Source organism: Panthera uncia, chromosome D2 (genome assembly GCF_023721935.1).
Source record: "Panthera uncia isolate 11264 chromosome D2, Puncia_PCG_1.0, whole genome shotgun sequence".
Lineage (NCBI taxonomy): Eukaryota > Metazoa > Chordata > Mammalia > Carnivora > Felidae > Panthera > Panthera uncia.
Window position 1 is genome coordinate 31,714,532 of NC_064818.1, and position 15,719 is coordinate 31,730,250.

At 39.2% G+C, this 15,719-nt stretch overlaps 1 protein-coding gene and 1 non-coding gene across 11 annotated transcripts in view; both read right to left on the minus strand.

The window, feature by feature from the left end:
* Positions 1–15,719, minus strand: part of MICU1 (mitochondrial calcium uptake 1) — a 417,233-nt gene that overhangs the window by 16,019 nt on the left and 385,495 nt on the right. For all 10 annotated transcript variants that reach the window (XM_049646197.1, XM_049646196.1, XM_049646200.1 and 7 more), the window contains one exon: positions 8,309–8,417. In XM_049646197.1, the coding sequence (XP_049502154.1) occupies positions 8,309–8,417 (109 nt within the window). The remainder of the gene's footprint in view (positions 1–8,308; positions 8,418–15,719) is intronic.
* LOC125933559 (U6 spliceosomal RNA) lies at positions 7,273–7,378 on the minus strand. Its single transcript, XR_007460991.1, has one exon. It is a non-coding gene; the product is annotated as a U6 spliceosomal RNA (small nuclear RNA).

Below are 15,719 nucleotides of genomic sequence, written 5' to 3' on the forward strand. Positions count from 1 at the left end.
CTGGTCCTGAACAGACAAGACAACTGCAGGGGGAAAATGTCATGTCACATTTCATATTCAAGAGAAGGGCACTGACTCCAAAATGCCATAGTTTACCAAAAGGACTGTGTTCTACTCTTAGTCAAAGGGAACTGGAAATAAATAGTCTAGACCCTGTCTTTCCTAAGCTACTTAAAAGGATGGTTCAAAATGGTGAAACTTCACTGCCTTCAGGGTTGTGTTTCAGCGAAGAGTTTCAAATTCCAGCAGCATTTTGGGAAATACTGAGAGACACCATGATGGTGTGGAAGGGATATACAGACTTTGGGATTAGAGAGGCCTGAGCTTGAATCCTGGCTCTATGTCCTTAGCTGGGTAACAATGAGCAAGCCACTTTATTTTATATTTCCTTATCCACAAAATGGGGGATAATACCAACTACCTTTCAGGTCTTAAGGATTAAGAGAGATAATGTCCAAAAAGCACTTAGAGTTATGACTGGCAGACAGAAGTTGCAATGAAATGATAGTTGCTGTTAGTGTTCCAGATGTGTGATGGCCTTGTAGTCCTCAAAATGACAATGCTATAGGATTCTTAGGGCTCAGGAGAGAGTGGCAGCTTATCTGTTAAAGATAGTTGTTCAGAATACAGGAGTTTGTTGTGTGTTAGAATTTACTCCATTACTAATTTCTAACTTCCCCAACAACCCAGTAGGGACCTAAACACCAAAAGACTAAGATTCCTTTACTCATTCAAAATAATAGGCTCAAAGAATATCAAAGCCACAAAGATTCTTAAAGGTCATCTATGCTATCCAGGTCACTTTGGAGATAAAGGTAACTGAGATCATTTGATATGACTGATACTTCAAAAAAATACCTGGGGATGCAAAGAGCATCCTGTAGGAATTATGCTACAGGCTTTATTAGTTATTCTCTTGGCTGTCAGACAATAAGGTAAAATGTATGTATAGAATGACTATAAAAAATTAAGGACAGGACACCTGGGTGGTTCAGTTGGTTGAGTGTCTGACTGTGGCTCAGGTCATGATCTCATGGTTTGTGGGTTCGAGACCTGGGCTCGCTCCTCTCAGCAAAAGCTCACTTGGGATCCTCTGTCTCCCTCTCTCTCTGCCCCTCTGTCACTCACACTCTCTCTCTCAAAAAAGAAAAATTAAAAGAAATTAAGGGGGTGCCTAGGTGGCTCAATCGGTTAAGTGTCTGATCTTGACTTTGGCTCAGGTCATGATCTCATGGTTTGTGAGTCCAAGCCCTGCCTCAGGCTCTGTGCTGACAGTGTGGAGCCTACTTGGGATTCTATCTCCCTCCTTTTGCCCCTCCCCAGCTTGCTCTCTATCTCTCTCTCAAAATAAATAAAAATAAACTTAAAAAATTAAAAAAAAAAATAAGGACAACCGTGTCATAAATTATGATTTTCAATCCAAGTAGGGCATGAGTAGTAAAGCCCATGGACTATATTTGTGCTATTACTTTCCTGTGTTATAGTTCAAAGTACACAGGGGACACAACTGTACCTACAGGTTTACCTGTAATGCTCTATAATGGGGTTTCGCCATACCTGGAAACCTTTTATTCTCCTGGCAAGAGTTAGAATATTCTCTCTCTCTCTTTTTTTTTTATTAAGTAGGCTTCACACCCAACACGGGGTTTGAACTCATGACCCTGAGGTCAAGAGTCACGCGCTCCACCCACTGAGCCAGCCAGGCACACCAAAAGTAAGAATATTTGACGTTATACAAACCATAGCTCATTCTAGAGCTCCAATTCAATTTCTAACTTTTCCATCAGAGGATGTCATCAGGGAAGAAGTCGTGTTCAGTTTTTCATTACCTTCTTCAGCAGAGTAGGTAAATCATTCAGACAGCACTCTGAGAGGTTATATATCTAATTTTACGCCCAGTATGTGCACGAATAAGCAACAGAACCACTTCCTCTTAAGTGCTAAACAAGAGATGACCTGTGGAGACACACACTATTTCATGGAAAAAGGTTCTTTCTTCAAATGGTCAGAATTCACCAAGGACATTTCACACTTGCCTGGGAGGTGTTATTCCCACATGGGCCATGCAGAACTAAAGAAAGAGCCTCAATGAAATTACTTATTTTTACTCTGGAGGGATTGGATCATGCCGTCATGTTGTGAATCTGGAGCTGCCACCCGCCTGGGTTCTCAAACTGTTCTGAAGCCCATTAGCTCTGCAAGTTGTTAAAAGACATTTTGGAGCAAATCAAGTTTGGGAACTATGTGGCTCTCTTGGAGATTAATAATGCACATTAGCATATTAAAGAGTTGGCAGGAGTAGTGCTGCAGGAAGAAATTCTGCATTCTCCAAACTTACTTGAACCATGGAACTTTTTTTTTTTTTAAACCCACAGAACCATTAACATATTGCAGTAAATAGTGTTCTTCACAATGCTGTTTGGGAAATTCTGTGCTAAATTATGTCTAAAGACAGGGTTGCAAGCTCTAAAATAGCCAAGGAAGAGACAGTGCCAGGGCCTCTAAAAGGTGCCAATTTCTGAAGGTCCTAACCTTTTGGGAAAAAATGAAGGCAGCTGAGACTATGAGCCGCAGGCAGACCAAAGTATCTTGTCTCTACCCCTGACCCACTCTTTCCCCACTCCTGGTATGGTGGGGAAAGTATTAAAAGTATCCACGTTCAATCTTATGGCTAATCATGACTTATCACACCAAACTGGCAAAGCTTGTATACTTATCGTTCTCCTCTACAAAACTGCGAGCTTCTCGAGGGTAGAACCCAGCACGGTATCTGTGCTGCTAGTTGAACAAGTGGACGAACCACACCTAACTGGTTTACATCAACTTCATAATGAAAGCAGCTGACATTTATTAAACAGACACTGCACGATAGGTACAAGTTTAATAACCTATGAGGTAGGTGTCATTATCCTGATTTTAAAAACATAGAGACTGAATTTAGAAAATGCCCAGAGCAACTCAGCTAGCTTAATGATGGAGCTGAGCTTAAAACCCAGACAATATGACTTCAGAACCTGTGTTCTTAACCATGATACTTTTCTACCCTTCTTCCAAGTTTCGTCTTAGCAGTAAAATCACATGATTCTGCAGAGGGAGAATTCGGGTAGAGCTCAAACCAGTGGAAACATCACTAGTAGGACTGCCAGGATTAGGAAGGTTTGAAAGCAAAGGGGAAAGTACAAGGAAAGGCTACTGAGGACAGGCACATCTGGCAGGGTGAGGGAACTTGGCAAGGATGGCTGAACACACACTAGTCTTTCCATGCACGTGCTGGTACATAAACAGTTAACATGACTGATATCACCCCTTTAGGTGTCCAAGAAGGTGAAATATATGCCAAATCTAAAAGATAGGGATTACAGAAGAACAAAATGAATTAATAGCATGAGTTTGCTCTCTGGGTCTATTGTGAAAGTTGAGGGTTTATTGGCTCAAGATCCAATGTCTTATTTATATCCATCAATATGTTTATTAACTTATTCATTTATTGGTCAAATATGTGTAAAATGTATACTGTAATCCCAGGTATTGTCCTAGGCATAGGGAATATATCCATGAACAAGACAGATAAGCATGCTAATAAGCAGAGTCAGATAATAAAACACATAAACACATGAGAAAATATCAAGTAGTGACAATTACTATGACACAGCCTGATGGAGTTACTTTAGAATGGGAAGGAAGTGAGTTATATGAAAACTGAATCACAGGGGCCCAAAGACACAGAGATCATGGGAAAGAGCACTTGAGGTGAAGGAACAGCTATAACAAAGGCCTTCGGGTGGGAATGAACTTGGTATATTTAGAAAATAAACAAAGAACAATGTGGAGGGGAGTGAACTGAGAAAAAAGTGATATTTGATGGACTCAGAGAGTATACAAGGGCCATGACATATGGAACCCTGTCAGCCTGGATAGACAGACTAGGGCTTTAGCAGGGGAGATGGAGAAATGGAGTCAGAGGCAGGATATGCTTTGGAAGTAGAGAGACAAAGATTTAGTGAAAAAATGAATGCGGGGGAGAGAGAGCAAGAAACCAAGAATAATGCAGATTTTTTTTTTTTTTTTTTTAGCTTCTGGATAGGTGGTGAATAACTCAGTAAGTATTTATTGAGCACCTATCATATAAAATATATTGTCGTTAGTGGTCTCTGCTCTGTCTGATTAGCCATATTTGTGGAAATTAAAGCCTTTGTCCATAATTTATGGATAGGAATTGATAATAGTAAAGGCAGAAGATTTTAATGCCTTTTTTTTTTTTAAATTATAAGAACAACAGACAATATAGTTAGTGTTTATAATTTATGTGGAGTAGTTAGGGAAGGCCTCTCTGAGGAAGTGACATTTGAATTGAGACTTGAAAGCTAAATAGAAGTTACCCAGGTAAACAGCATAATTAGGTTTCTAAAAAAATTTAAGCTTTCAAACAGACAATACAAATATTCTCAAAGTAATTTAAATTCACTGCCCCCCCCCCCCCCCCCACCCCAACCATTTTGTTTTTACTTTGTGGACTACATATGGGTGATATTTAGTTCTTGGTAGTTACAGTGGGTTGAATGGTGACCCCCTAAAAGATATGTCCACATCTTAACCCCTAGAATCTGTGAATGTGACTCTGTTTGGAAGGAGGGTCTTTGTAGATGTAATTAAATTAAAGATCTTGAGATGAGATCTGGGCTAAGAATTACCCAAGTGGGCCCTAAATCCAATGACAAGTGCCCTTTCAAGAGATATACAGAAGAAAGATATGGAAGGAGAAGGAGGGGAAGGCTATGTGAAGACAAGCCAAGGAGTGACCAGAACCGCAATGAACCAGAAAAGGCAAGGAAGGACTCTCCCCTAGAGCCTTCAGAGGGAGCATGGCTCTGCTAACATCTTGACTTTGGATTTGTGGCCTTCAGAACTGTGGGAGAGTAAATTTCTGTTTTTAAAATCCCCATGTTTGTGGTAATTTGTTATGGCAGCCCTAGGAAATGAATTCACTTGGCTTCTCCCTGCTACTTAGTATGAATCTAGGCCAGTTTCTCCTAGATAGCTATCGTTTTGCACTCAGGGATCCAAAGTTACATAGATAAAACAAACCAAGAAGTCAAAACAAATGCTAAATATCATACATCTCAAAGCCAAACATATATCTGGATGTTAGATGTGACTGTATAATTTGTAATACTGCCTCTATTAAATAGCAAGGATAATGAGGCATGGATTATATGGAGACTAAACATCCCAGGAAATGGCCTGAAGTCATTTGAAAGAAACACTATTTTTTTTTTTAACCACTAGGATGAACTTTCCTTTGCCACCACTACTCTGAATCATTCTATTTTATATACCATATAATTTTAACACAGACAGTGATTCATCCTAGATAACTGTTCTTTAAAGCAATTCTACTGTCTTTAGTTGAGCTCTTCAAAAAAGGCATGCAAATATAAAGAGGAACTTATTAATTTTTATTTTACAATAAGTGATCACTTTAAGTCTTATATCTTTGGATAGTCAGATGCTGTCCAATCCGTTTTGTGAAACAGAGCAATACAACCAAAGCTATTCTAGAGAAATAACCCTGTGATATTACACATACATACATAACCTCCGTGATATCATTAATTTTTTTCAAGTGATTCTACAAAAGTCAGAAGAGGTATTATTTTAAATAAACAAAAAAGCAAATAAGCAACTGTTTTTCAAAAAAGCTGTGGATTATGGGGAGCCTGAGTGGCTCAGTTGGTTAAGCATCCAACTTTGGCTCAGGTCATGATCTCGGGGTTCGTGAATTCAAGCCCTGCATCGGGTTCTGTGCTTACAGTTCACAGCCTGGAGCTTGTCTCGGATTCTGTCTCCCTCTCTCTCTCTCTGCTCCTCCCCCACCTTGTGCCTGGTCTCTCTCTCAAAAAATAAAATAAACAAACAAAAAAAGCTATGGATTAAGAAAATGAAGTAAAAGCATTCAGTTTGGAAAGGAAGAAGTAAAATAATCTCCATTTGCAGATGGCATCATCTTATATTAGAAAATCTTAAGGAATCCACCAAAAAGTGCCGAATAAGCAAGACTGTGTTTATAAAACCTCAGTCAGTGTTTTGGAGAGGTTTAAAACTTACACATTGTAGTACCCAACAGTGAAATAAAGACATTGTCAGATCAACCAAATCTAAGAGAATTCATTGCTAGTAGATCTGTACCACAAGGAATGACTAAATAAGTTCTTCATACTGATAAGAAGTGGTATCAGATAAACATTTAGATACTCAGGAATAAATGAAAAGTACTCAAAGTGGTAAATATGAGTAAATGGTAAAAGTGGATAAGTATAAAAGATTATTTTTCTCCTAATTTCTTAAAAGAAAACTGTTCAAAGCAAAAATCCTCATGTTGTATTGTAGGGATTATGACATACACAGATGAAATACAAATGACAACTAAAGCATGAAACATAGGGCCATGGTAAATGGAACAGTATTATTGCAAGTTCCTTTTTTTTTTTTGAGAGAGAGAAAGTGCATGCACATATGCATGGTGCAAGCATGAACGGAGGAGGGGCAGAGGGAGAGAAAGAATCTCACACAGTCTCCATGCCCAGCACGGAGCCTGATGTGGGGCTCAATCTCCCGACCACCTCACGACCCTGAGATCACAACATGAGCTGAAATCAAGAATTGGGACACTTAACCAACTGAGCCACCCAGGCGCCCCTAACGTTTCACTTGAAGTGGCACAATATTAACTTTAAGTGAACCGTGAAATGTTATAATTTCTAGGGAAACCATTAAGATAAAAAACGCAAAGAGATATATACACCTAAAAGGCCAGGAGGTCCAACAATATGTCTAGAAGTGGTGCACTCTAAAGAAACAGATTAAGTGCAATGTAAAGGAAGACATATCATGCAAATAATAACCATAAAAAAAGCTGGAGCAATCATACCAATATCAGAAAAAGCAAATTTCAAGAAAAGGAGTCTTACTAGAGATAAAGGGGGAACATTTCTAATGATAATAGGATTGATTCATCAGGAAAGCATAATAATCCTAATCAATGTGTGTGTACACTTAATGCCAGAGCTCAAAATTCATGATGCAAAGACTGATATCACTTAAAGGAAAAATGGACAAATCCACACATTATCAGTGGAGATTTTTTTTTCTTTCCTTCCTTCCTTCCTTCCTTCCTTCCTCCCTCCCTCCCTCCCTCCCTTTCTCCCTCCCTCCCTCCCTTCTTTCCTCCCTTCCTCCCTCCCTTCCTTCCTTCCTTCCTTCCTTCCTTCCTTCCTTCCTTCCTTATGCTTCATGAATTTACATGTCATCTTGCACAGGGGCCACGCTAATCTTCTCTGTATTGGTCTAATTTTAGCGTATGTGCTGAGGAAGCAAGCACAATATGTGGAGATTTTAACATCCTTCTCTCACTAACTGAAAGAGCAACTAGACAAAGAAGTCAGTTAGAAGATCTGAATACTATCAACCACCTTGACCTGACATTTTTACAACACTATACTCAAAAGTGCAGAATATACTTTTTCCAAATGTATTGAAACGTTCTTCAAAAAACTGTATATCTAGGGCCCATAAAACAAGCTTTAATCAATTTTAGTATTTATTTTTGAGAGAGAGACAGTGTGAGGGGGAGAGGGGCACAGAGAGAGGGAGACACAGAATCTGAACCAGGCTCCGAGCTGTCAGCACACAGCCCAATGTGGGGCTTGAACTCAAATTGTGAGATCATGACCTGAACCCAAGTCGGATGTTTAACCGACTGAGCCACCCAGGAGCCCCAGTGTTTGAAATTTTTCATAATAAAATGTTGGGGGAAAAGTAGTGTTTTCACTTCCCCTGCTCTCTCACATTGCCTGTACTAACTGGAACTGACTGTGTAGGAGGTAAGCCAACAGGGGGTGCTATTCTGAGCCACAATTTTATCTTAAAAACAAAGCCAAAAAACCCAAGTTAACACAAGAAATAAACCAAACCATTGCTTCCCACCAAAGAATGAGTTGAAACGCATGCTGACTTTAGTTTCACAATATGTATATCATGACTCTGGTTCCAGTGAGAGAAGTTCCAAAGTCTCTAAAGATGGGCATCTGCCTTGACTGTGGCCTTTAGCACAAGAAAATACATTTGCTGAGCTTGGTCGCTCAGGGTGAAATGCAAGGCTCATCCAATGGCAACAAAACAAAACAAAACAAAACAAATCAAAAACAATGTCAAGAAAAACTCACACGTCACAGTTAAGGAGGGGTAGTCACCTAACAGATTACAGATTCAATATTTATACCCTCAAGAAAAAACTTCTGGGTTTCATTACCTTTATCAAGAGATGCCCCGGCCATATGGTAAAAGCTTAATGCAGTGTCCACATCATTGATATTCTTTAGGAAGGTAAAGAAGTTTTCCACTTCCTGAAATGTCAGACCCTGAAAGAAGAGAGACAGCAAGATAAGGCAGGAACCTGTAACAAAAAGCAGCACAAAATGCAGAGCACTAGGTGGTTATTCATGTCTATAAATCAGAAGTTTATGCTATGTTTCAGGTGCCTGGGTGGCTCAGTCGGTTAAGCGTCTGACTCTTGATTTTGACTCAGGTCATGATCCCACAGTTGTGAGATCAAGCCCCGTGTCAGGCTCCGTGCTGAGCATGGAGTCTGGTTAAGATTCTCTCTCTCCCACTTGCCTTTGCCCCTCTCCCTCACTTGTGGGCATATGCTCTCTCTCTCTTAATACATAGATTAAAAAAAACAAAACAAAACAAAACTATGCTATGTCTAGAACAGAAACTGAATAAATTAGTCAAAGAATGCCAAATTTGTATAGGGAACACAACTCTAGAATTCTACCCTGAAAAAGGCAAGCTGGCTAATTGCTTTCCCCTCCCGTGTAAAATCCGACGTGAAGCTGTTTACAGTGATGGCTGGACATCTTTACTAAAAATATTTCTAACTGTGCCCTCCAATTAGTCACAGTATCTATTATGACACTTCTTAAATGAGCTCTAGCCCCTTGATCTGTTACATGTTATCTTAACAAGTTGTACTAGAATCAGGATGTCCATTTTAATAATCTACCCTTAGGCCAGCTAAGCTTTTTGAGGCTTAAGCCAATTAAAAAATCACCAAAGTCAGTGATATGCAGGGGAACGGTTTCAGGATTTAGCAGAACCCAAGCAATCGGGAAGCTGTTCATTATGTCAATCTAAAAGCTACTAACGAAGCCATTTGCCACTTAACTTTAATCGGATGAAATTCTCTGAATGGAGCTCTTTTCAAAAGCTGCTCCAAGATTTGCTGATCTCTGATGGGACTTTCTCTGATGGCTCAAGAGACAGTAGTTGTATAACTAGGCCCAAGGGAGTCTCCTTACAGGGTGGAGGATTTGTCCTCTTTGCCCATTTCCCACTTCTCACACATCACGCCGTGATGGAAATGAATAGTTTCTAAGAAGTGGGTAACACTGGGGAGACATCAAGGTGAATGCCTTTTAATGAAGCATCAGATCCTTAAAGGGACTGCTGATGTTGACTGGCTTCTACTTAGTGCTGCTCCCATTCCAATTTCCATTTCCCCAAAATAGAGGGCCCAGAAATCCACATGGGGAACTCAGTAATAAGGAAACTTTAATATAGACAATATACAGTTCTTTCCTGGTATTCTCCCAACTCGGGTCAATGGTATCTTTCTCATTTTATCAATCAGACTAAGAACTAAAATACTGTATGTATAAATACGTCACATGATCTTTTATAATTCCCCTAGAACAATAGAAGTTAAAAAACTTTTTATTGTGGAATATGATGACCATATAGAAAGCTGAGTAAAACATAAGAGTACAACTACAGGTATGCTGTTTTGAAGGGACACATGCACCCCAATGTTTATAGCAGCACTATCAACAACAGCCAAAGTACGGAAAGAGCCCAAATGTTCATCCATGGATGAATGGATAAAGAAGATGTGGTGTATATATATACAATGGAGTATTACTTGGCAATCAAAAAGAATGAAATTTTGCCATTTGCAACTACGTGGATGGAACTAGAGGGTATTATGCTAAGCGAAATTAGAGAAAGACAGACTTCACTCATATAAGGACTTTAAGATACAAAACAGATGAACATAAGGGAAGGGAAGCAAAAATAATACAAAAACAGGAGGGGGACAAAACATAAGAGACTCTTAAATACGGAGAACAAACAGAGGGTTACTGGAGGGGTTGTGGGAGGGAGGATGGGCTAAATGGGGAATCTACTCCTAAAATCATTGTTACATTATATGATAACTAACTTGAATGTAAATTAAAAAAATAAAAAAACCCAGTGCTATTTTCAAATAAAGCCATATACAACAACAACAACAACAAAAAGAGTACAACAAGCTGTTATAAAAATGAACACCCAGAGAACCTCCACTCAGGTCAAGGAAGAGACTATTCTCAGCATCCTGGAAGCCTTCCTCTCTCCCCTCAACATGTCCCTTTCTCAGTCGTAAGCCCCTTTTCCCAGTGTTAATTACTGTTCTGACTTTTAGGGGATTTCTTTCTTTCTTTCTTTCTTTCTTTCTTTCTTTCTTTCTTTTCTTTCTTTCTTTCCTTCCTTCTTTCTTTCTCCCTCTCTCTCTCTTTCTTTCTTTCTTTCTAAAAATAACATTACTATCTATTTATGCATCCTCAAACAGAAACAGTTTAATTATGCTTGTTTTGAACTTCAAAAATGGAATCATGCAGTACGCATTCTATTATATATGGCTTCTCTCCCTTTTAGATTTAGATTTAGATTTAGATTCTCTCTCTTTTAGATTTGTCTATGTTTTTGTATTCTGTAGTTAACTCACTTTTATTGCCATTAGTATTCTGTTAGGTGAATATACCACAGTTTTTTAAAATGTTTTCTTTTATTTTTGAGAGAAAGAAACAGAGTATCAGTGGGGGAGGGGCAGAGAGGGAGACACAGAATCTGAAGCAGGTTCCAGGCTCTGAGCTGTCAGCACAGATCCCGATGCAGGGCTTGAACTCATGAACCATGAAATCATGACCTGAGCTGAAGTCAGATGCTTAACTGACTGGGCCACCCAGGCGCCCCTATACTACAGGTTTTTTTTATCCATTCTATTTGGTGTGTTTCCAGTTTTTGGCAATTTATGCAAAGTGGTACATCTGAATTTAAGCATGCATTCCAACATATATGGAGTACCTACTATGTAGCAAGTTCCATAATTTTTGGCAGTGAACTAGAAGTAATTTTTCCCTAATTTGAGGCCATTCTTTTGGCCTTAACTTAGAGCATCCAGAGATAGGGCTTATTCCTTATACAAATGCCTTGGTATGCTATATAATGTAAACACTAGGCTAGAATCAATCTCCTAGAGGGAAGTACAGGTTCTACAACATCTCCTGCTTGTGGATGGGTGCCTAATACTGTCTTCTCTTCTCCTCCATCAGAAGACATGCAGTGGTGAAAAAAACCCAAGTGTCCATTGATGGATGAATGTATAAACAAAATGGAATATTAGTCACCATTAAAAAGGAGGAAATTCTGACATAAACTGCAATATGGATGAAACTTGAAGATATTATATCAAGTGAAATAAGCCAGTCACAAAAGGTCAAATACTGTATGATTCCACTTATATGAAGTACCTAAATTATTTAAGTTTATAGAGACAGAAATGGGAATTTCCTTTTCTTTCTTTTTTTCTTTCTTTCTCTTCCTTCCTTCCTTCCTTCCTTCCTTTTTTTTTTTTTTTTTTTTTTAAATAATCTCTATGCCTAACATAGGGCTTGAACTCATAGCCCTGAGATCAAGAGTTAGGCACTCTGGGGAGCCTGGATGGCTTAGTTGGTTGAGCGTCCAACTCTTGATTTCAGGTCAGGTCATGATTTCGCAGTTCATGAGTTAGAGCCCCGCATGGGGCTCTGAGCTGACAGTATGGAGCCTGCTTGGGATTCTCTTTCTGCCCCTTCCCCACTCTCTCTGTCAAAATAAATAAATAAACTTAAAAAAAAAAAAAAAAGAAAGAAAGAAAGAATTGCATGCTCTATTTACTGAGCCAGCCAAGGGCCCCGGGGAATTGTTGTTTAATGGGTACAGAGTTTCAATTTGGGAAGACAGATAGTAGCGAAGGTTGTATAACCGTATGAATGTACTTTCCAAGATTTTAAAAAATGTTCATTTATTTTAGAGAGAGAGAGAATATGAGCAGGGGAGAGGCAGAGAATGGGGCAGGGGGCAGAGGTTCTGGCGTGAGCTTTGTGCTGACAGCAGAGAGCCCGATGTGGGGCTCAAACTAACAAACCATGAGATAGTGACGTGAGCCGAATTCGGATGCTTAATGGACTGAGACACCCAGGTGCCCCAGTATGAATGTACTTAATGCCACTGAACTATACACTTAAAAATGGTTAACATAAAATTTCTAAAACAAAGGGCATGGTACAGGAAATGCGATCCCCTCTGACAAAAGCAAACTCTAATGTTTGCTACTTAATTTATCATGAAACATCAAATACAATAGGTCAAGGCCAGAATACTCATGCTGAGAATTATTTGAGGTCAGACAGTGAGAAAATCTGAATTGAATGGCTATTCATTTGATGATTTAGAAAAACAGTGGGATACACATCACATTATGGCATTATTAAATTGAAATATGTAACATTTTACCTTTTATTATATAGATACAATAAAAATATTTATTGAGCACTTACTAACGACTCAGCACTATGCCAGGAACAGTGAGGGAAATAAAATTGCTTTGGACATGGGCCTTGATTTTATAGAGCTTACAATTTAGATAGGCTTCTTAAAGAAAAGATGACGCCAGTCACAAAATCCTTATTTCTTCATAACTATCTTAGTAAAAAATCCAAAGGGTTTTCTAGCAATAAAGCTAGAATAAGACTTTAACATGAGGTTCATGGATGGAAAGTGAAAGGATGTGCTTTCTGCAAATTGAGCTGTTCAGACTGGAAGGCAACAGTTGTGTTCAGGCCACTGGCAGGTGACGTGACCTGTAGAATAGTAGGCAAGAGGAAATAACCTTCTCTTAGGCATGGCATCACGGGGAATTTCTTGACACACTATGGGGAAGTGGAAGAAGCAGGAGTTATTTTATTCTGGGTCCAAATGTTCAACAAACTGGTTATCTATCTACCTTGGGAAAGATGGACTTATAGAAAACTGGGCTCTAAAGGCACCTGGGTGGCTCAGCTGGTTGAGTGTCCAACTCTTGGTTTTGGTGCAGGTCATGATCTCATGGTTCATGGGTCTGAGCCCTGCATCGGGCTCTGCACTGACAGTGTGGAGCCTGCTTGGGATTCTATCTCTCTCCCTTCCTCTCTGCCCCTTCTCTGCTCTCTCGCTCTCAAATAAAAATAAAACATTAAAAAAAACCCTGGGCTCTAGATAAGTCAAAAAAAGGAGATAAGGCTAAAAAGAATGAAATCTTGCCATGTGCAACAATGTGGATGGAGCTAGAATATATTATTCTAAGTGAAATAAGTCAATCAAAGACAAATACCATATGATTTCACTCATATGTGAAATTTAAGAGACAAAACAGATGAACATATGGGAAGGGGGGAAGAGAGAAGACAGAGAAACAAACCACAATAGACTCTTAACAATAGAGAACAAACTGAGGGCTGATGGAGGGAGGTGGGCGATGGGTATGCAGGAGGGCACTTACTGTGATGAGCACTGGGTGTTGTATACAAGTGATGAATCACTGAATTCTACTCCTGAAACCAATATTGCACTGTATATTAACTAAAATTTAAATAAATATTTAAAAAGTGAATTTAACATTAGAAATTTGTTGAATAAGCAAATAGAATTATCTTTCAAAACTAAAAGCAATTGATAAAATGTTTAGAAGAAAACATAAAAAAAATCTTCGTAACCTTGAGTAAGACAAAGAGTTCTTAGATATGATAGACACCAAGGGTCGCCTGGGTGGCTCAGGTGGTTAAGCACCCAACTCTTGATTTTGGCTCAGGTCATGATCTCAGTTTGTGGGATTGAACCCCACATCAGGCTCTATGCTGACAGTGTGGAGCCTGTTTGGGATTCTCTCTCCTCTCTCTCTCTGCCCCTCTCCTGCTCACATTCTCTGTCTCAAAATAAATACACTTAAAAAAAAAAAAGATATGACACCAAAAGTGCAATCCATAAAAGAAAAAAAAAAACTGATAAGTTAGACTTCATCAAACTTAAAAACTTTTGTACTTCAAAATACTGAGAAAACAGACAAATCACAGACTGGGAGAAAATATTTAAAAATCACATATCTGATAAAGGATTTGTATCCAGAATGATTTAAAGAACTCTTACAGGGTGCCTGGGTGGCTCAGTTGGTTGAGCATCCGACTTCGGCTCAGGTCATGATCTCACAACTTGTGGGTTCGAGCCCCGCGTCAGGCTCTGTGCTAACAGCTCAGAGCCTGGAGCCTGCTTCGGATTCTGTGTCTCCCTCTCTCTCTGTCCCTCCCCAACTTGTACTCTGTCTTCCTCTGTCTCTCAAAAATAAATAAATGTGAAAAAAAAAATGTAAAGAACTCTTACAACTCTATAATGAGAAAATAAGAACACAATTAAAAAAAAATTTTTTTTTTAACGTTTATTTATTTTTGAGACAGGGAGAGACAGAGCATGAACGGGGGAGGGGCAGAGAGAGAGGGAGACACAGAATCTGAAACAGGCTCCAGGCTCTGAGCTGTCAGCACAGAGCCTGATGCGGGGCTCGAACTCACGGACCACGAGATCATGACCTGAGCCGAAGTCCGACCCTTAACCGACTGAGCCACCCAGGCGCCCCAAGAACACAATTTTAAAAAGTAATTGAATAGACATCTTACCAAATAAGATATATGAACGGCTAAAAAGTTCATGAAACAATGCTCAGGATCATCAGTCAGAGGGAAATGCAAATCAAAGCACAATGAGAAACCACTACCTACCGATCAGAATGACTGTAATCAAACAGTAACAAGTGTTGGTGCAAATGTAGAGAAACTGGAAATGTAACATTGTACATCTACTTTGGAAAACAGTTCGGTGCTTTTGTTAAACTCAATTTTTTCCATACAAGCCAGCCATTCTACTCCTAGGAATTTTCTTAAGAGGAATGAAGATAGGTCCACATAAAGACCTGTGCATGAATGTTCATAGCAGTTTTATTTACAGTGGCTGAACACTGGAAACAATTCAAATGTTCAACTGGTGAATGGGTAAACAAAATGTGGTACATCCATACAATGGAACAGTATTTACTGTATTCAGCAGTAAAACACAGCAATGAATACAAGCAACAGAATGTATGGATAAGCCTCAAAATATGATGAGAAGTAACAGAAGCCAGACACAAAAGACCGTATTATGTTATGAAAGCATTTACGTGAATGTCCAGAAGAGACAAATCTGTAGAGACAGAGAAAAGGTGTATGGTTGTCTGGGGTGAGGGCAGAAACGGGGACTGACCACAAGCTAGCGTAACAGATCTTTTCGGGGTGATGAAAATATTCTAAAACTGGATTGCGGTGATGATTGCGTAACTCTGTAAATTTACTAAAAATCATTGCATTGCTCATTTAAAACAGGTGAGTTTTATGGTATATAAATTATACCTCAATAAAATTGTTAACAATATAAAATGCAGTTGGAGTAGAAAGAGGGGTAAGGGAAATGTGGCTTCCTCAGGAGTCCACTGTTAACACTAGGTATCTCGTGCT